This window comes from Carassius auratus, chromosome 41 (genome assembly GCF_003368295.1).
Source record: "Carassius auratus strain Wakin chromosome 41, ASM336829v1, whole genome shotgun sequence".
Taxonomy (NCBI): Eukaryota; Metazoa; Chordata; class Actinopteri; order Cypriniformes; family Cyprinidae; genus Carassius; species Carassius auratus.
This window is the reverse complement of record NC_039283.1, coordinates 17,422,735-17,445,662: the sequence shown is the minus strand read 5'-3', so window position 1 is coordinate 17,445,662 and position 22,928 is coordinate 17,422,735. Positions and strand designations below refer to the sequence as shown.

The window sequence follows — 22,928 nt, the reverse complement described above, 5'->3', positions numbered from 1 at the left end:
TACCACCTGCAGCTCCTGGATAATTCCCTAAACTAAAAGCGATAGAGTATGGGTTAGCCTACTATAAACAGATTACCACCTAAAAACCAGTCCATCTTCCTACCCTCTACTCTCACCTTCCACTCACTTTTTCATTCCCCGCTCTCTCAATTTCAGCTCTCCTTTTTTTCCAGCACTGCTTTCAACCTCTATTAAATGTTGACTTCTTTCATTTGCTGCTGCATTAGGCCTACAGATCACATTTCTTCATTTACACACATTCTCTGTTCTAATTCTAGTGCTTTCATAGAGCCTCGGTTGCAAACTTAATCTCTTTTCGCGCCGTGCATCTTTCTTCTAGTTATGTCAAAGCATTACTGGCACTTCATTAAAAGATTTAAGTCATAAAATTCCATTATGCATTACATATCAACAATTAACAAGACGTTTACAGCATTTATTATTCTAGGTTCATGTTAAGAGGTTACAGCAGTTGATCCAAAAATTAAAATGGTAATTTACCCACCCACATGTTATTCCAAACCTGTATGATTTACTTTCGTTTAGATTTATTTTTCGTTGTTCAGGGGTCCTGAACAACATTGTTCATTATTAGTTTGGGATAACTAATGCATAATGTTATGTTGTGCAGTATTACGATAAAATCTTTCTATGTTTCTTTTGATAGAGCAATATAATGCCATTTAAAGTAAGGTTACAAGCGGTCCAATATAATATTAGTTAATTTATGAAAGAAACTCCATAGATTTGGCATGCACTGTGTAGCAGCACGTTATAGCCTCATCACGTAAGCCACAGATATGCACATAATTCTAAATCCAGTAATAACACTTGTGCTGTGACAGTTGGTGTGTAGGTGGAAGTTACAAGGGAAAGCCCTCAAAGCCTGATCTCTCTTTCTCTCTCACACACACACACTTCACATTATATTAGTGCATTTGTATTCTAGCCTGGGCAGGCCTGAAGAACAACTTTGATTCTACTGAGTCAGCTGGTGGAAGACTGTGGGGTTTTCATGAGGGCACAAAAGCTGTGTAAGGACCTTATAATATGTGAGCTGTCTTAAATGTTTCGTTTCAGGGCTCGAAACAGTGTCAGCTGTTGCGATGCATCACTATGATGCCACAAGCACTGCGAGCAATGGTCATGAACACACACTACTGGCGTTTAGTGACCTTTACGTTAATATTTCATTAACCAATAGCAGTTAGCTTCAGTTCCGTGCTCCCCAGTTTCTTTTATTTTCTTTTTTTTTTTTTCTCGAGGTCTTTCCTCACACTACTTCTTCACGTACTCTCTCATTCATTCTTCTCTGGGGCATCGATAACTCAATTTGCACGCTGTATACGCTTGTTTGACATATAGTCGTAACATTGGCTCTGACGCAGAGTTCCGAATCGGATAATGACGACTTCTTTTTTTTTTTGGAGTCTCACGGACAGATCATTCTTTACGCGTCGTAGATCCTTGATGTGGACGTGACAGCTGTCAATCTGCAATCCCAACACAGACTAATAACGAGACTCCACATGCTTTATTTAATAAAGTGTTAAATTACCAATAAATTTCACTAGCGCAGCTGGTCGTATTTTACGCATTACCCAGGCAATAAAAATACCCTCAGACCGAATCAGCAGACCTGCCAGTGAAATTAGTGCGGGAAATTGAATAATCTCACTAATGTTCTTTCTCTTGTGCAGCAATCTCGCCCAGGGTTTGATCATTCTCAAACCTGTCATCTGTGAACTACACGCGACGGGGAGAGGTCGCCATCCAGCGGTAATAAAGTTTAAAATAGCAATTTTTCGTGATTATCAGCCTCCAAACAACACTTTCAATGTCATATTTAGGCTATTGTTGTTTAAACAAATCAACACAGTAATAAAGTCACGGGTATACGTTCAAGCAAACTACTTTATAATGAAGATGAAACCGATGAGGTTTTCAATTTTGGTTATATAAAGACAGGCTGTCATCAAATGTTATTTTACAGCTTCAGTGCATCCATCACAAAATGTCCTAAAATGTTTAATTAACTAGCACACTTTTAAAATCATTTAGTTTCAATGCTGGTTAACCAATTTCGTGAAATATTGTAGAGTTGTAGGCGTCCAATCATATCCATTATAGAGGCCTATTATATAAAGAAAATAAACACATAATACTCATTAAGTATATATTTCAAATTGAATGTGTATTGGGGCCTATATATCAAAGGAGAAGATCGGAGGATGATCTGGCAAAGAGAAACCTACAATTCTACGAAAATTATCAAGGATATCTCCCACAAAGTTATGTACTCAGAAACTGCCAGAAGGGAACAATATTTCAACGCAACCTTAAGGGTTGAAATATGAAGTAATTTTCTTCATTTTCAGCCTAAGAGATTTTTCTTATTAGAATTTTTGCTTATAATGTTAAGGAATATTAGGAATAAATGTGCAGCACATTAAGTGCTTGTATGTATGTGTGTGTGTGTGTGTTTGTGTGTGTATATATATATATATATATATATATACATACATTACTATGAAGTAGTTATTTAAAAATGTGTTTTTTTTTTGTGTTTTTTCAGCAGATATCTGAATATAATTAGGCAGATTAATTTTATCTTTTATCTCCTTTGGAAAACAAACTAGAACAACTTTGCCCTAAATATTCGATTCCAACTTTAATGGAAAATACATTAGAGTTACACTGTAAACAGAGCAGGTTCAGAATTTGCTGTGAAAATAAGATATTCATCTGCAGCACATAGAAAGAAAATATTCTTTAGTTTTAAAAGAACAGAACTCATCTTAAAAGAACGGTTGAGCAGGCTTCAATGATTTGATGACAAATGTTCGAGGCATACAGAATCACATTTGCTGAAAGGAAAGAAAATGTAAATATTGCTTTAGCCTTGAAGCAGTGCATCAATTGACAGTGTTTGAACACATTAAACATAAGCAGTGCAAATAATATTCCAAGAAACGGTTCAAGATGTGTGCATGCACACACGCACACAAATATGCATATGATTGGTTTGTGCTGTTCTTCAGCGGCTATAGCTCTCACGAATCAGAATGAAGACTGTTTGGCTGCATGCAATATCTATCACGAGCCTCCTAAACACCACACATAAACAGCAGTCAAAACAAAACATACATATATAAAAAGGCATCCTAAAAATGTATAGGTAGAAAATAATATGATTTAAGAATTATTACAAAATATATACACACAATATATGCACATACATAAACACACACGCATATATATATAAACTCGTTCCATAGACTTTATATATACATCTGTGTGCATATGTATCTGTAGGTACATTATGTATACATTTCAAGCAGTCTAGTCCAAGTTTGGTATGTGGAACTTCATTTGATGAAGAACTGCAGAACTGAAGTGAACAGAGAATTTACAGGAATAAAAAATAAAACTGGATAAATTACAAATTAGTATATGATGATCGACTTGGTGACAGCTCACCCAAAAATTCAAACTCTATCATTATTTACTATCCCTCATGTCACTCTAAACCTTTATACGTTTGTTCATATCTGAAGAACACGCAAGATATTTTTAATAATGTAACCAAACCGTTTTGGTGACTGACTTCTACTCTACAGACAAAAAAACAGCACAGACATTTCTTAAAATATCTTCTTTTATGTTCCACAGAAGGGGGGAAAAATAATGCAGGTATTGAACAACGTGAGAGTGAATAAATTATGACAATTTTCCGTTTCTGAGTAAACTAACCCTTAAACCACTTTAAAAGTCACAAAGGATCCATTGCAGCCTAACTGAATGTCTCGTGAATGTTACGTGACCTGACTAGCATCAGCTGTCAGAAGTATTTTTAATTGAGTAAGAATTACCTAAATGTATCATATGAACCAACAAGACAATGGTAGAAAAAGTAAAAAAAAAAAAAAAACTGGATTACCCTACAGAAATGTGGCCACGCATTCACATAACACAGTATTGTGATGTGTGTAGCAAGTGGGAAAAATTAAAGCGGGACACCCACTACAACAAATGCAACCCTTTAGTTGTAGCTTTCTAAAATCTCTAAAATCTTTACTTCGTGTCTCATCAAGTCCAATTTGCCTTGGGTTTATAGCTCTGTTGCCATGGCAGCATCCGTTTCTGCTTTGTCATGATGGTTAAAGTTCAAATCCCAAAGCCACAGGACAAGAAACAGCTACAAGACAAACCTCCTCAATTCTTTCTCTCTTTGCCGCCGGCCACTCCTCCACTCCCTTCATTTCTTCTCTCATCATCTCTCTCTATCCCTAAAAGCCCTGTGCTGCAGAGGTAAAGTTGTCGTTATTTGAGCTCATGCAGCTATTGGGGTCAACAGCGCAACCTGGAGGGCCCGGCTCCTGTCCGTCCCCGCTTCCTCCCCTTAGATCAGCGCTTCTGGCTTCTCCCTCGAAACTCTTTTCTTCCAAGGGCTTCCCAATCCAGGCGCCGTATCCTTGTTGGCTCAGCGCCAGGAAGAACAGCCTCTTGGCATCCTGGAACGAAGTGGCGGCCTTCTTAGCGTAGGCGTAGGACGTTAATGCCAACAGATCGGCTCGGCCTGCACGCTGGCACAAAGTGCGGAAGAGACGGAACAGATTGGACTTGGAAACCCGCGATACCTCCATCTTGGGACTGGCATGAAAAGAGAAAAATAGATCATGAAGGAAAGCAGGTGTCTAGGTCGTTCGTTTCAGATAAATATTCAGTTCGTGAGATCATTCTTTGTAATGACTGTGATATATGGTGGATGGCTCTGTCTCTCACCTGTCCACTTTGCCCTTGGTGCCATTCAGCACCTCCACGGTCAACTGGTCCGGATGACTCCAGTTAACGCTGGACTCTTTGGTCTTATTTGTGTGGCGTGTTGAGTCATACACACTCACCCTGCCCACCTGCAGCAACAATAGAGAAATGAAAATGAAAACCAACTAAAAACTAGAGTTTCATAACGCAGTGTTTTGTGTGAGTGTACCTCAGGGTGGTTGAGAGTAAAGTTTGCTGGTAAACTCTTTTTGAACACATCCCCGTTTCTGGCCAAACGGCAGCAGACCGCTCGAGTCAGGTGACCATGACTGTAGAGGTACCCTGAACAAACACGCATCAAAAAAAAAAAAAAAAAAAAAAGTCTATGAATAAAGCTTGAACTTTAAGATGTTTAATAATTTCAAATATTAATACATGATCTTTTTAATAGAATTTCATAAAATATATCGTTTTAATATTATGGAAATAAATTATGATTTACATGTTATTTATATTTTGCTAATTTCATAATAATATTATTATTATTTTATAATGAACTGTAAAATATTATACTACATTTTATTTAACTTCATTATTACTACTAATATTATTATTGTTATAAGTATACATTTTAAAACAACAATTTTTGAAAAATTATTTATATAAATGTTATATTTTTTAAATAACTGTATTAATAATAAATACATTTCATATAGGGATGTTCATTTCAGTTATTTTTCCTAACCGACAACCGTCGCTTGTTAACTGATTATTAACCGTTAACTGACACAATTATTTTTTATTAGAATTGAATTAAATTAGAAAGAATACGTGTCTGTGACCTGTTAAAATTACTAACATTTGTTTCCCAGGGATTCATTTTAAACGCGCAACAGCAACAAACAACAGAACGAGGATTCACATGGTCTTCATATCACATCACGCACCTGCAGCGCTTCTGCAAGCGGAGAAAAACATAATAAAGCTAGGCTATGTATAGCAAATAAATAGGCCTATACGAGAAATATATTTTTACTTGAATAATAAATTAAGAAAATCAACGAAAAACACAGAATTTCGGTTCATTTTTGTGCCGCGTGAAAGGAAACAGACGGCAGAAGGAAGCGTCCCATTTTTCTTTAGGCTTACTTTACGCACAAAGATTTGTTTTTATTGTGAACGTACACAAATAAATGCAAACCATTTACAATTCCAATTATCTTCATGAGTAAAAGGAGAAGTTGCTTCCACTGTTAGAAGAAAAAAAAAAAAAAATCAAGTGATTGCGGTGGCGCTGCATGCGTGTACACAGTTAAATTTTTGCTGCTTTGACAATGCAGCCTATTCATTATCATAATAAAATACATTCAGTCAAACATATGGAGAAAAAAACAAACAAACTTACTGCTCAGTTTAAATATGTAATAAAATATGTGCTGTTAAGAGTAAAAGTTATTACCGTAGCACCATGATGTTGTGCTAAACATTTTGATTTACGTGGATATTGGAACGCAAATAAAGTAGGGTATAATAAATAATAATTTGGCATTCAAATACATCACGATTACGGAAACATTTGATTTTTTTATGTCGAATAAAAGAGCCAACATTGGTTTCAGTTTAGTTTTAGCCTAAATTAATTATTTTTTTCTTTTTTAAATAGGCTACAGTTAACTGAAAGGATCTTTTGTGGAGTTAGGGGAACTAAAATAGCATAGCTATTTTTACAGTGTGTTTGCAGTGTGTATCATGTTTGTAAACATTTCGCATCGGCATAGGCTTATTTTTTTTTTTCTTAAATTATATAAATATATAATATATATATAAATAAATGACTTTTTGAAGCGTTTAACTAATTGTATTAATTGGTCAAAATACTTAATGGTTAACCAGTTAATGGTTAACCAGTTAAAATGAACATCCCTAATTTCATAAAACAATTCATATTAGAATTAAAATGAATTAGAATTGTATAATTTAATGTTATTTTTACCTTATCTTTAGGATTTTCATGTAAAGCCTTTACTGTAAATGAAATTTCATTACTTCCAAAACTGCACATCATTACTCAAAGCATGGTAAAGAATGTTTACCCAGAGTGATGGAGCTCAAATAGACGGGGTGGATGAAGTGGCTCAGGAGCGCCCCCTGTAGACCGAGCACGTTCCAGCGCAGGATCTTGTCGCTGCAGCTCATGGTCCTCAGGCGCTCACCGTGCTGAATGCCATCCCAGGTGGGCACAATATCACTGGACTCCACTGGGATGGTACCTTCACCTGAGAAAAGGAAGGAAATTGGAATCTTAGACCATTCAATAATATGCAAGGATACATGAAGATTTTAACACCGTCTACAGTAGCTCCAGCAAACTAGGTACAAGTAGAGAGCAAGCATGACTTATCGCTGTCACAATATATCAAGAGGCTGTTTTTTTACTTCCTTGTCAACGGTGTTAGGGGTCAACACAACAGCTACCCTAGCACAACCGCCAACATCAAGTGCCGACATGTCAAGTTAAATCCACAGGAATATGTCAGCTTACCTGCCAACCATTTCTCTTTTTTGTTGCCATGTAATAGCTTCTCTCCTATCCCACTAAACAATGGGAGTTTAACATGGCAAAAGGCCACATTCACATGGCTACAGAGAAACTCTTTGGCGAGAACCATACCCAGATGGCACTGATGAACACTGCTGAGTGCATCTTACTCAGGGTTTGTGTACCTGAGGTCCTGGAATTATGCCACAGCATCTGGCCACTTATGATCAGGAATTTCAAAGATAAATATTATTGGATGGGTCTTTAAATTGAACATTTAAGAATAAATATGAAATCATTCAGAAGATTTTGATTAATCTGAGAAACTGTTTTTGTTTTTTACCCTACAGATGGCATTATTTACAGAGGTTTTTTTCGTCTCTTACCATTCTCCACCTTGGTTCTGAGCTTTCCTTGTTTTACGTTCTCGAAGAGAGGCATGTGCTGAGAGCCATTTAATTCAGCGATCTCGCTGGACGACTTATCGAACAGAGCACCATCGCCACATGGAGCAGTGCTGTAAAACAACAAAAAAAGCAGTGTTATCCATGTTTGCCCATGAATCTCTGTTCTGAACTAGCTCGGAGCAGAGGAAGTGCATGTGTCACCTAATATACAGATGAAAGGTGATGTCAGGTTTGATCTTCAGCTTCCCGTCGTCTGCCTCCTCAAAAACGCTCTCATCACCAGGGCTTTCCCAATGCTTCATCAGCTCACAGTACAAAAACCTAAGCCATACAGATTTGACAAACAAGACACGTTATTTAACACAGATTTATATTATTTTACTTTTAAAATCTATATCATATTTGTATTAGTTAATAGATGGTGCTTTTTACACCTTTCTCCCACAATTTTTTCCTATATTTAAATGGTTAATATAAGTTACTCCAATATTAATAATAATTAATTTTAATTAGAATCAATATATATAGAATGAATATGCAATATGTTAAAAATAAACTACATTATTATATTATAGATATAATTAATATTTTATAAATATACCATCTTTGTATATATTTAAATATAGAGATAATAATTAGTACTATATAAAAATATATATATTAATTAATATATAAAATTAATAATATATATGTAATGTATCATTTTATTAACAATTAATAATGTTTATATTACTGCCATATGAGCACAAATTTTCAAATGATTTCTAACTCAAATGTACCATTTTCACTGAGAAAGACAGATAAAGCAAGCAGGCATATGAGAAGACGTTCTGTCTGTCTCACAGTAACATCTGCAGAACACTAAAGACAAAGTCAATATATTTATGAGCTACTGAGAAATAAGACTCCATCTTGAAGAACGAGATGGAAAAAGCTGTAGAATGAGAGGAAAAATGAATTATGCAATTGCCAATGAGGGAGAGAGAAAGTTCTGCTGCAAGCTGATACCGGATAAAGCCCCTCCTGGAGATGATTTCTGCGTGGCAGTCATTAACAGTGTCCCCTCGAAGACTAAGCTCCTCTCCTTTCACACAGCGGTTTCCTACAGGCGGAAGGCCACAACAGTTACAGCCCATCTCGAAGTGTAGTGCACACATCATGTTGGCCGTGTGTGTTTGTGTGTGTGCTTGTACCGGTCCCAAGGCTGACAACTGTTCCAAGAGTATCTGATCCTTTCCTCATCACGATGGTAGCAAGAATCTTCCTACCCAGAAGGCTGTGCTGGATGCGTGCTGTGAGTGCATTAAAGCGCTGATGGCTTAGCATGGCGATCTGATCATGCATCGTACTGCCCGATATTGGCAGCTGAAACATATAAAATAAATTTGAATAATTATTATCTTGCACATATCTTGGGAAGACTTCTGAATGATCAAGAGCAGCATTCACCGGACAACTATTTCTGAATAACCACCACTGCACAGAGAAATCATATAAAACCTATGATTAATCTAGAAAATTTGTTTTGTATATAATAAATAAATATGTATGTTTATTTATTTATGTTTAAAAAAATATATACATTTATAAATATACATATATTTATATATATATATATATATTTTTTTTTTTATGGAATTCAATTTAAATTCACACCCAATACAATTTGGGATAGTACTACATATAAACTGATGTGTAAAAACCTTTCCAACAGGGCCCAAAATAAAGATAATTGAATTATACAAAATGTTTTTTAAAAAAAGTTTTTTCAAAGTTTCTTTACTCAGAAAACTTACTGTAAACTGCAACATAATAAAGTTAAATTGTAGGAATGGAAGCAACACTTGGTGATGTTGTGTGCAAAAAAAGTTGCATAACAAAAGTTCCAAACATAAATACATCAGAAGTTTATCTAAGCAAGTACAGCAACACATGTAGCAAAACCCACCAAAATGTAATTTGGTACTGCTTTTAAGTATTTTGACCACTCAATATTTAAAGACACTTTGTTCATAACAAGTTAATGGGTAGATAAAAGCTACTGCTAGATTTATAATTAACTTATCATTAAAGTTGCTGTATTAAATACCTCTGGCGTGAGCTCTCCAGTACGTGCTGCTTTCTCTGCTTCTCCAATAAGCACTCGAAGAGCAGCGTCCGCTGCCTCCTGTTTCCCCTGCTTTTTATTACTAGTACACACTGCAGGAAACCACCGCCCTCCCAGTTTAGCCTGGTATGTAAACCTTAAAGAGAGAGAAGTAAGATGATTTGATCTTTTTCATGTGTGGCTGTAGTGTGCAGGTGGAAGTCAGACACACTGAGATGAGAATCCTGTGCTTTTGTGACAAGGACATAAAGATCACAAAAACGTGAGCGAGTAAGAGTGCACATGTACTTGGGCTCGTGCGAGGGTCCGGACTGGCCCACCAGGCGGATCTCAGCAGCGAAGCCTCGAGCACGGGCGTACTCGAGCAGGCCAGACACTGCATTGTTGTTCAGGTGGTTAATAAGGTCACCCACACCTGCTTCGTGGGCTGCCCGGAGCTCAGCTGCCGTCAGAGGGGGTAGCGAGGGGCACGCGGGAATCGCTGGCTGAGACTCATTGTCTCCAAGAGGGCAGAAAGTACCTGGAGGCTAAAAGTGAAATACAAAATTCTCCTTTTCCTGTCTTTCAAATGGTCTTATTTTTCTTCTTATACAGTCTCCAAACTTCTCTTCACCTTGTTAAGATGTAGTAGTCCATCTCCCATCAGCTCTTTCACAGCTTCCTCTGCTGCCAGCTGCCTCGCTGCTTTCTTACTGGGTGCTGAAGCTTCTTGGAAGAGACGTTCCCCAATCTTTACACGGAAAATAAACCTGACACAGGAAGAGAAGAAAAAAGATCAAGAAGGATGGTGGGAGAAAGGAGTGGAAATGGCAAATCAGTCACATTGGACCATGTCTTTAAAATCGAATGAGGCAGTTGTTTTCCAGTGAACTTTGAATCTTTGAATCAGTTTGGACTAGTGGTCGACCGATATATCGGCCGATATTTGGAGTTTTTCCAAATATCGGCATCGGCCATTATATTTTTCTGTTGGCCGATGCGTTCGAGGCAGGACTTTTATTTTGACGGCCCTTAGAATAGTAACACCTTAGTGCAAAGTGCTCACATTTTCCCTCGTTTACTGTCGTCGTTAACAGTTTTGTCTAATACGGATAGAAGTCTGTCTTATACTCAGATAGAACGGTTAAACAAAGGAATTAATGTATACAGAAAGTATTATAACGATTGCTATATATTATTAGTAATAAAAAGGCGAACATTATAATACTTACTCATTTGCCATCAGCATTAAGCAAATATGAATTTATAGAATTTAAACAAATCTTTGAATGACTAATGAACATTTAATTTCACAAACCTAGCAAACTTATCTTGTGAAGTGTGTATTTTTATTAAATACAGAGTGCCCTGTTGGTTAAAGTGTTTACTTTTTTTATTTTATATTTGATTAAATATTTATTTATTTGTGAAAAATACTTTGTCATCTAAAGAATAAGTATGTTTATTTTACATATCTATTAATTAATACATTGTCAAATTATTTCAAATTACTATAAAATAATTATATCAGCTATCATCTCCCTGCTTTACAAGATATCGGCATCGGCTGTCAAAAAAAAACAAAAACAAAAAACAATATCGGTCGACCACTAGTTTGGACAGTTAGTTTCACACAGAACAGAATGAAACTGTTACAATGGAATAAATCAGCATATTAGAATGATTTCTGAAAGATCACGGTTGTCTTTTGTAACTATCAACTACCTCTAGCTACGGAAACATTATTTGTTGCAGCCATAAAGCACATTTAACATTGAGAATTACAGAGAGAAAAAAAAAGATATTATGCATACAAGCATGCTGTCAATTCATGATTTTGCCTACTAGAGCCAAAACATTTTTTTGCCTGGTAATGCTAATTTGGCAGGTAGTGCTGTATATGCATCAAGGCCAGTAATCAAAGCAACTCTTTTAACTAAAGGCCATGAATATCCACTGGCACATGAGAGAAATCCATATGAATGATTGTGGAGGCTTTCCTAAACTACATCCAATACTAAGACTTCTCATTTAATGTGATGTACAAGATATAAGGAGAAACTACATTCATCAATCAGTTATACAAATATGAACACGTCTGCAAATATCTGCAAAAATACAGCCGTAACTTACTGCTCAGTCCTAAAGTAAAATAAAAGTATTCTTTCTAATAAAAGATCAGGTTTCACTACTCTGTCCTCTGTGCAGCTGATAACACATAACACATATTTAAGATCTCATTTTGCTGCTGCTTAGATAAAGGATAAAAAAAAAAGCAAAAGGTTTAAAATCTTACTGAATTCCCCATTGGGAATACACTGCAAGAAAAACTTCAAATTTTCTATTCTCAGAAAGGCCATGCATCTGTATGGAATTACATTTGGTTCAATAAAAATGAGCGTAACTTTATAAAACTGAACATAACTTTTTCAGAAACTATCAAAAATATGCCATTACAAAAGACAAAAAACACAATGAAAATGAAAAAAAAAAAAAATTAACTCAGTCGCACAAATTTAACAGGCTTTTCAAATATGCTTCATTCTTTGTTAATGTTTTTCAAAAATTCATTTTCGCTAATCGTGGATTCTGAATGCATTGCCTGCGATTTCGCTTACGCTTCGCAGTTTTTAGTTTGGTGTTTTGACACAAACCTCTCATGAGGGCGGGCTTAACAGTGATCTACTCTGATTGGATAGTGAGCTTTTGATGGACAGTTGCTCTCTGACCGGGAAGTACAGACGTCACTCAGTGGCGCGCATATTGCAAAGCTCTCACGGTGATTTTGATTACTAAATATGTAAATAATATCTGACCTTCGATCGTCTCAGTCTGTAAAGATGAGATCTTGTCCTTCAAGGCAGCTTGAAGTAAGCTTGTGTTATTGAATGACAATAATAACCCACATCAAACTGTTGCACACTGTAACATGAATAAAACTTGTATCGATGTTATTGTTACTTGAGTAACACAAGCTTACTTCAAGCTGCCTTGAAGGACAAGTGGAGGAAGATGACACCGCTCCGTGTCTCTTCTGAGAGCTCATCTTTACAAACTGAGACGATCGAAGGACAAATATTATTTACATATTTAGTAATACAAGGCATGACATATTGAATTCAAATCATCGGGAGAGCTTTTTGTTCTTTTTGACATACATCAAATAATATCCACCAAAAAAAAAAAAAAGGAATTAAATGGAAATGCGTGCATTTAATTCATTCAGAATGATTGCCATTAGAATTATTACACAATAAATACTAAATGGCTAGTATAGCAAAACCATGTTAATGTGTGGTTCCTTTAGTTTAACTTGTTTATTTTATTAAATGTAATTAAAACATTATGTAACTGAGTACATAAATGAACGTGAGTAATCTTACCTAATGCAGATATTAAAATAGCCGGTATTAACAGTTTATGCGATCTTGCTCTTGATTTTATTATTTGTAGTATTTTTGTATTATTATTTATTTGCCGCTAAGCAAATATATCAAACTTCCGCGTGGTAAGAGCATCTACAGTAATTCACGTTGGCCAAAACACACAAGGAAACGCGTTGTGAAATAAAATATCACCGGCAATCACAGACATTCACATTCGGACGGGATTAGTTTTCTCAGAGGATCACTGAGTTTGAAAAACGGTAGGTAATTTGCTCTGGAATTATCACAGAGGTTGTGTGAGAAAAACACAGACGTGGCAGATTCGGACGGGATTAAAATCACCAAGTACGTCTGTGAAACGCAGATTTCTCTAACGACCCCTGTAAAACTAGTCCCGTCCGAATAGGGCTTATGATCAATGTCAGATTTCAATCTTTGTATAAACTTCTTTACAGGGTAGAACCTGTGTTTGAGGTAAAAAAAAATCAAAAAAAAATCACTTTGTCTGTGAAAAATAATTTTTGCGGTAGGAACCAGATTTAATCACCGCGAGAGCTTTCCAATATGGAGTATACGGAGTGACGTCTGTCGTCTGTACTTCCCAGTCACCATATTTGAAGAGCCTGTTAAATTTCTGCGACTGAGTTCATTTTTTTCTTCTTTTGTAATGGAATATTTTTGATAGTTTCTGAAAAAGTTCCGTTCATTTTTATGGAACCAAATGTAATTTCATGCATCTGAAGAAAGTTAATTTGCCAAATAAATAAAGGAATACCTTTTTGTGAGCGTCTGACAATATATTTTTAATAAGCACCTAATTTGAAAAATGTTAACTCAGACCAGTTCATGAGATTATGTACAGCTCCCAGGTTTGTGCAGATCACTGCAAATACGCATATAGACTATATATTAATTCCATTTAATATTCAGTTTAATATTTAGTAGGTTCAGTAACAAGGGGAAATGGAGAAAGAGTCAAGGACTTTAAGAGGGAGAGCAAGAGTGAGAGGAGATGTATGGAGAGTGTGGGGACAGCAAAGGGCACAGAAGAGTCTGAAAAACACATCAGGAAAAAAAGCATGTGACTTTCTGAAGCAGGTTTCAAGAGATAGAACCTAAAGCTCTTCACAGTGGGATGTGTTTTACCGTGGATCATGGGGTGGCCCTTCCTGTCCTATCTTGATAAACTGGATGGCATGCCCACTGCGCTGGCTGTGCTCCATCAGGACAGATACGGGATTCTTTCCTCCAGGTAGAGAGCGAGACAGAGCCTGGGGAGGAGTATCCGTACCACCCTTTAGAAATGAGACAAAGGGAAAATGAGCAATTCATATAACAAAAACAAATAAAACAATTTTTTTAATCTTTATTTAAATCAGCATTATACTTAAATATTTAAGACAAAATATTCTATACACAACATCTTGAAAACTTTCATATAAAAGTTCAGTTCAACTTCAAACTTCTATGAGGGATTAAATAATTAGGTTTCAACCAACTTTGACAAATAAACATACTATAGTATCATCTGCCAGGTCAGTGGTTGACTCGACTCCCTCAATGTTGGGTTCTTCTTCTTCGTCACCACCTGCTCTCTCCAACTCCTTCAAAAGAATCTTCAGGGTTGTGGCTGCAGCGTCTTTTTTGGCCACTTTTTTGTTTGGACCCTCAGCTGGTGGGAATCTACGCCCATCTAACATGACCTGCATCCGAAAGCTTGAGACAAAAAGAAAAACCTCAAACTATTAATTCATGAAAGCACAGTTGGGTGTGTTTCTACTAATTCTTAATCATGCAACCCTATTATTTAAATAACATTCGGAACGTGTTGAGAGGGATCTCTTTTCACAGGTGCACTGTGGCAAAGACACAGTGGTATGTGTTACTAGGCGTAGACACAATAGAACGTGATTACACAGAAGAACTTGTCCACAATATCCACTGACTGCCACACATATCCACTGCCTGCTGACATCAGCTATCGTGCCTCACAAAATCCAGCGCAACTTCAGCTCTAGATTTAGCAATGCTCAGATGCTTTTAGCGGCTTTTTTCCCATAGAATATATACACTGACAAACCTAGTGACTTTTTTGGATAAACCTTAGCTATAATTCAGTTGGAAGATGTCAACAGTGCTGGTCTGCAAGAGCATGGTCTGACTCTCCCGGTGCAGTTTCATCTCTCTATGCTCCTTTTTTGTGCAGTGAGCGGCAGAGAAGCATCGCTTTCAGCTGTCCGTACAGCAGCCGATTCATCAATAAATGAGTACGAACACTGACTGACATTTTGGACTTCTAAATATGAGCATAGTTAATATTATGCACTTTTTTTAGTTACTCAGACGCAGGCAGTGCATTGCATGAGACTACAAAGTAATATAGCCAAGACCACCGCATAGCCGCTCAACATGAATAAAGTAAATAAATTGCGTCATTTACCGTGAAACTGGTATAATTTTTTTAATTACCGTGGTATTAATTTTTGGTCATACCGCCCACCACTACAAGAACATAACTTATGTAACACCTCCAAAGAGCCTTGGCTGTTTCACCAATTCTTAAATTAATCACCACTGTGTAGCAGCTTTCCAAACATTCCAAAAACACTCTTTCAAATAAGCAAAGACCGTATTAACACAGACAAACAAATGCTCAGACGCACCCATACACAAGCTCGTCATCAACTAACCTGGGGTCATGTGAGGGTCCGGATTGGTTCAGAAGCAGGAATTCACAATTTTGTCCAAGATGCTGAGCAAACTCCATCAGTCCACTAACTGGGTTCTTACTGTGGGCCTCTTTCAGTTTCTCCAATCTGCTTGAATCCAGGCTTTGGGCTGGGGGAGGGGGAGCAGCCAATGAAACGGCAACCTCAGAGCGAATCATGTTTAGGAATTTTGGAATATCATCAGGTGCCAATTGTGAACGTTCTCCTCCATTACTGGTCTTCTCCTGATAGTTGGAGAACTGACGGGGAGGAGGTTGGAGGTAGTGGAAGGTGGAGGAGGATGGTTCACTGGGGTTGGGTGGCATTGGCTCAAGGCCAGGCATGTCAAGCTCGGTGTTATCAAATGTGGTGTTGTCTAAAATATTATCCAATGGATTTTCAGCCCCATCCATCGGCTCTGCTGCAGTACCACCGGAAAACTCAAATCCATAATCCACATTTTTAATCCCTTCAGATGCAAATTTCAACATCTCTGCACTGTTTACATCATGTTTTGCATTCGCAGCAACTTTTCTTTGGCGATCCATCTTCTCCTGCCGGTGTGCACTAAGTGACCAGGTAGGTGGTGTAACTTCAGTGTTGCGCCTTACTTCACCTTGTTTCTCCATGGCATAGAGTGTGGGATTAACCTGCTTGGCGCTTCGCAGGCCAAGGTTCTTGGCAATCACCAGCGCACTGCCTGTACCTGATCCATAGAGGTACTGTAGGATCCTCTCTTTGCAATCTTTAGAATCAGCCATTGTTGACAAGATTACTGACTGCACAGAAGGTAAAAGAGTCTTTTGATCCTGGTCAGGAAGTAATGTTTTACAGGTATCTTCAACTTCAGAGTCCTCCGACTGGTCAGTGGAATCGCTGTCAGCCTCAACGAGGGTCTGTGATGCAGAGGGAGCACTGGTGCTGGTGAGATCCCCTCTAACCTCTTGGTTTATGGATGACGTCTGACCTAGCCTTTTTGACTGCGTTTGGTCTCTCTCTTTGGTGGGCTCACCGTCCTCTTTCTTGCGGAGTCTCCACAGAGGAGGAATCTCACCTTGTTTCACTGCTTGGTTTGTCTTTAAGAGGGCATATAAAGCCTTATTAACAACTGTCTTGGGTAGGCCAAGCTTTTTACCCAATACCCTGGCCTGAACAGTCTCGTCTGGCCCGAGTGACGTCAAAAAAGTGAGGACCTGTTGCTGGATCCCAGGGGTCAAATACAGAGACTCTCTGACTGAGCCAGGAGAATTGGAAACCTTGTTGGCAAGGCTACTGCAGGATGAGGTGTCAGAGGTGCCCACCCTTGTTATCCGGTCACCCAAACTCAGACTATGAAAGCCCAAGGACAAATCATCTGCCTTTGTATTCCAGTAGTGCTTACTGTATTGATTAGGATAATATTGTCCCTTCTGGAGATGGTGATTCCAGTGTGACTTTCTCTTAAGTCCAGGTATATTTCCGAAGTTCTGCTCCCTTTGCCAATTTCCTCGGCCTCTGCCGTAGCTTTCTCTTCTTTCAAAACTGCTACCACTTGTTTTGAAGTCACGATAACCTGCCTGGTACTGGATAGGCCCAGTAAAGACCTCTTCCTCTCGGCCAGAGTTTTGGAACCCTCGTTGCTGGGGTGCTTTGAACTGTGGAGCCTGTACACTCTGTCCCTTGAGGAACTGTACCTGGCGTTGTCGGAAGCTTAAACCATTTAAGTCGGAGATCTGATCACTGCCATGCTGGGGGGATGACCACATGGGTGGATCATAGGGGCTAGGGGGAAAAGGACGACCACGTGAAGGCTCGCCAGGAGGACCCGGGTAATTGGAGTAAAGGGAAGGGTGCAGATAGCTTCCAGATATGGGGCTTGGGACACGAGGACCCCGTGGGTGACCGGTGGTTGTGTGGGAACAAAACTGAGGTTTTCCCTGTTGGGGAGGGAGGGAGAATCGCTGGCAATCTTTGTGAAACCCTCCTCTACCTCTGCTCATAGCGCAGGGGTGGGGGGCGAGAAGGGTGCAGCGTTGGGCTTGGTGGATGGGATATGTGCACGTGTTAGGATGGCTCTCAGGTATCTGGATGCAACGTCACAATGATACCAAAGGCTTAGTCTGTGCACTGCTTTTTCTGCAGAGAGACAGAGAAAAACAGAGAAATCCATGAAAGAATGCTTTCTAATGCTGCAGTGTCACTGTACAGACACACAAATTCTGTCGGCACATTTCTTGGCAGCCCAGTACACTGTAATTTGATGACTTGGTGAAAGGCTTACAGATTAATTATTCATGCTTATTGGTAACACAACCAATTTATTTCTGGCTTAGCGAGTAATTTGCAGATACTCATAGTGAGGTAAAGTGGTCATGGGTTTTAGGGGGAAACACTTTCAAGCTGATGATACACGGGCAACTTTTTTGAGCAATGTTGCTTGGTCACTCTCCCATTGAGAAAGGGCAACACATATCCATCTGGATACTTAAGATCGGTCGTAGGCCCTGTGTGTCATCTGGTTGCCCGTTGACGACAACATTTCTCAAAAAGTTGTTCTGTGTATCATCAGCCTCAAGGACATTCTCTCCCAATATGAGTAACTGTATTAGGTAAAGCACAACAATGAGTAAAGCTGTTTTTTAAGAGACTTGCAAAACATTGCGAGATGTCAGTGAACCAAACACTTTTGCAAAATGCAGAACTCAGCAGCCTGTAGGTCTGGTATGAATTGCTGTGAGTTTTAACGAAGTTGCTTATTAAGACTCCTCATAGACGGTCCTTATAACACAACAGGCCAATGGGTGGCAGTTATCCAGCTAATTCATTATTTCTAATGGATTCGGGCAAAAATAGTAAGGTTATGACATTACATAAGACACAATCAAAAAGCTGAATATAAGAGCTACATTTCTAACCACATACATTCTCCACTTAATCCTTTGTTAGACAACAGTAAACCAGGTGTCAGATTGTTTCATGGCTCAAGTGTATATTGCAGTTTTGAAGGAAAAAGCAGCAGGACAGTAGTTAAAAAAAGTATCTGATCATAATGTGGATATTGCAATTTGGCACTCCAGTCAAATCACGTCAGATAACATTTATTTATATAGTGCTTTATGCAATAGATTGTTTTAAAGTAAGCAGCTTTCCAGTAACCATTAAGAAAAAAGTGTCAGTGTCAGTTTCGCATCATGCATCAGTTAGTCTTTTACATTTCCATACAGTTAATTAAATGGTGAATGAGCCTGTAATGTCTCTTTGCCTGTAATCCCATTCTGTGTGCCTTATCTATATTTATTTGTATTGTACACAAATAACAGTATTAATAATACTTTAACATTTTCAAAAGCTGAAGTGATAGCGTTGTTTTATTCATTAGAATATATACAACTCAATATTTTTAACTAATTGCAAAAGCTGCATAATCATTCAAAGCCTAGTGATTAACTAATTAAATAATCAACAATTATTAATTATTACATTATTATTACATAAATATTACGGTTAGGTTTTTAACATGGAACCGTTAAATCCATACAGTGTACAATTAAATATTTGAATTGCTATAAAAAAATAATAATAAAAAAAAAAAAAATCACATACCTGATCTCACAGCCTTCCACTAAATATGAACACAGACAAGAGAGAATTCTGCACAGACTGTGGCTTACTGTGACCCTGACGCAGCTTCACACGTAACTTTAGATATAACAGCGCACTCTCTAAATAAACTGAAGCGAGAGGGAAAGTGATTCTGCTCACTCACATCCCACGTGCTCCATGTGCATTAAGAAATGATACTTGTGGATACTGGAGTTTCTGTGTCCTGTCATCTGTTCCCAAATTAATTCTGCCATTATAGAGGCCATCCCTTAATTAACACAGCATAAAAATTTAATCTGAAGGTGATTTTATTAAACCATTTCACCGCATGGTGCTTTAAAGAATGATCTTAACACTTGTTCACTCTGGCAATAAAAGTACATCAACAGACACAGCTATAAATGGTTTAGCTTGAAAGGACCTAGGAGGGTAAAAGGTCTAGTTAATTAGTATTTAAAAAACTGTTTTTAAAACTATGAGCTGAAGCAGAGGATTTAAAGAATTTTGTATGTAAACAATTATTTTATTTTAAAGGATTAAAAAAAATGAATATGGTTCACAAAATATGGGAATTGTTTAAATGTATAGAAAGGTTTCCCATACCTCTTAAACACAGTTTTCTTGATTTTACTTCATAAATGTAATAAGGATTTTTAAAAAATAAATAAATTAATGTGCAAAGAGATGGCATTTAAAAAAAACTCATTTTAAACCCACAACATGGCATATTCACGATACAGATGACTTCACCTCAACCTGTAAAGATTTTCAACATTTTATGACTTTGTTAAATTGGTCCAATCTCTCAACTTTAAAATTCCCTTTTCAATTTGAGAAGCCTGCACAGAACAGATGTGTTATACCACCCAAAGGCACAAGTGGGACATAAAAGGATGAAAATAGCAGGGTGCTTATTACAGAACTCTAGTATCTAGTGTCTTTAAATATTTACAATGAATAACGGATTCATTCTAGTTCAGATTCAGCAGCAGTCACTCTGACAACGTAGCACATTATATAACCTACATTTTTCAAATCCCATACAGATGAACCCAACCCAAGAGATCATATTAAAAAGTTATACCTACCTCTAAAACACTTTGAGGTAAAAGACAGATTAACCAGATGTGGCCCAGACTCGTGCACTGATTTAAGGCGGTTCCGCGTGAAAACTGATCTCCAGCAACTTGTTGTCTCAGTTTACCTTTTGCTAACGTTTTGGGTCCACAAACTCCACTATACGAGATGCTCTCGCGACTTGTCTTATTGCTTTTGAAAAGCCAGTTGGGAAAGTGATATCAGATATCAATGAAAGAAAACACGCGTAAATGCGGAGTGTTGCGAACTATCTATATCACATTAAGTTTCGCTTTTCTTTCTTCTCCAAGCTCTCAAACTGTTGCTAGCCGCTGAGGCGGAACACGCGTGTCTCTAAACTGACGGCAGGGGGCGCCATGCTTCATCAACATAATGCAGCTTCACAAACGCTAATTTGACTACACCATTTAATTCTAATACAATGACAGGTGGGTAAAATGTGTCAGAAATTGTATCTATAAATACCAAGCAATCATTCCTAGGTATATAAATACCGAAAGTAAGAACTCATGCGGGACGACTTTATTCATATTACAGCACGACATATTAAAACTGCATCGCACTACTCATTTTATCATAGCCGTTGAACTATTGGTTTCGTTTCAGATTTCACCAGCCAGCTGACTGAAAGCAAACCTCCACCTGCGACCCTTCCAGATGCATAATACATGTGGTTACAGTACCGTGACCGACATGAAACCGCACTGCAGTTTATAACCTCCTCCCGAAGACTGAAGTGCAAATTAAAACATCTTCAGCAGCGCGTGCCCCGACTTCACTACCCTAAAGAAAACAGTCCGAGAGAATAGAGGTCACGTGCGGACAAATGTTCCCCGGAGGCCCTTAATAACCCAGTTTATCTAATACGCAGTCACATGAAGTTGCATCAAAGCCAGAATAATAGCCACTGCTTTCATCACCTTATTCAGGAGACGATGTATAAAGGCATTCTTTATAATGTTAATTTAATTCTATGATTAATATTAAGGGCCATCTTATTTTATCCGTCACTGCATTTCTGTGTTTTGATGTTTGGCAAATTATGAGAAAATATCAATACCAATAACGTACTTCGAAATTAATATTGTAATGCTGTGGTGGTACCACGGTAAAGTGACTGTAACAGGTGCTAACATAGTACTATTTGTTATCGTCTATTATCTCTGTCAGAATTTTTATATTACAATACACAAATCAATAAGTGAAATGAATAAATAGATCGAGTCATTATATATTATAATGTTATAATATTTTATTATATCTATTTATATTATATATATTAGACTAACGTTGCATACATACATCGATAAAAGGAGAGACCCGACCGAAAAAGCACTGGGGTATTATGGTAATTTTTTTTTTTTTTTTTTTACTTGCTCAACGCAGAAATGTCTTTATAAACAAACTAGCACTGTGCGTAATCTTCTTTAGCAAGTTTCAAAAAGCCCTTTTAAGTTAAAAACTGAAAACGGACTTGCAAGGACATCGGAGGTTGATCCTCTTAAATGAATAGTATCGCTTCAAGTAAGCAAATAAGCATTTGTTACTCTTTAATTCAATTGCAAGCATGCAACAGCATAAAACCTAGAAGGACTTTAATGAGACGACTGGGTGCTAAGACCTGGTGTTTAATGCGACAAACAGCGATCGGAAAAGCTTTAAAGCATCTCTCTCACTCCACCAAAATCTAGCTCCCATTCCTTACCGTTAAAGCAATTAAATCTAACATAAAACACAGCTGTGTACGTTACATGGAGTAAATATACTTACATGGCTGAATGTCACGTCACTTTCACATGCGCAGACTACGTACACAGTCCCGCAATGTCCCCGCAAGAGGCCACATGCAAAATGAAAACAGCGCTGGTGAATGACAAGGAAATGTGGCGCGTAGATGACGCTGTATTTTTGACGCTCTTTGATGACGTCGAATTTTGTAGGAAACCGCAATGTGATCCTAAAAGGGATATATTAAATAGTACAAATATTTTAATAACAAACTTCGTACCTTATTCAACAATGTTTTGGTCTAGTAAATATGAAAATATTAAATTTGAAATAAGTATGGTCAATAACAAATACTTTTTAATTAATACAATTATAGATTTTATAAAATAGATTAAACAATATGGTACTACATTACACAAAATTAAGATCAAAAAAGCAAAAAAGACTTATGAAGTTTTTTATTAATTTAAATTGTTGTAATTTTACCCCTGGCATAAATTGTTTTACTTTGCATAATCTTATGTATGTTTATTTGTTTTTGTACTTGTGAGTTGAATCTTTGTATATTTTTGCAAAATAATAGCCTAATAAAAGTAATGATAATAATAATAAAAAAAAGATCCTAACAGC

General features: G+C 37.4%; 1 protein-coding gene across 2 annotated transcripts; it reads right to left on the bottom strand.

The window, feature by feature from the left end:
* Positions 1–2,652: 2,652 nt before the first annotated feature.
* LOC113059109 (double-stranded RNA-specific adenosine deaminase-like) lies at positions 2,653–22,471 on the bottom strand. Of its 2 annotated transcripts, none has more exons than XM_026227374.1 (15): positions 22,341–22,471; positions 15,873–18,005; positions 14,700–14,898; positions 14,329–14,477; positions 10,431–10,566; positions 10,106–10,344; positions 9,800–9,953; positions 8,904–9,075; positions 8,719–8,812; positions 7,912–8,031; positions 7,690–7,820; positions 6,858–7,040; positions 4,994–5,106; positions 4,786–4,913; positions 2,653–4,653 (listed from the first exon to the last, which is right to left on the bottom strand). In XM_026227374.1, the coding sequence occupies exons 2-15, from the start codon at positions 17,867–17,869 to the stop codon at positions 4,290–4,292; spliced, it is 4,179 nt and encodes a 1,392-aa protein (XP_026083159.1). In that variant the 5' UTR covers positions 17,870–18,005; positions 22,341–22,471; the 3' UTR covers positions 2,653–4,289. The 2 variants fall into 2 exon arrangements, with proteins under 2 accessions (XP_026083159.1, XP_026083161.1); XM_026227376.1 differs by lacking the exon at positions 22,341–22,471 and adding an exon at positions 20,561–21,337.
* Between the last annotated feature and the right edge of the window lie 457 nt (positions 22,472–22,928).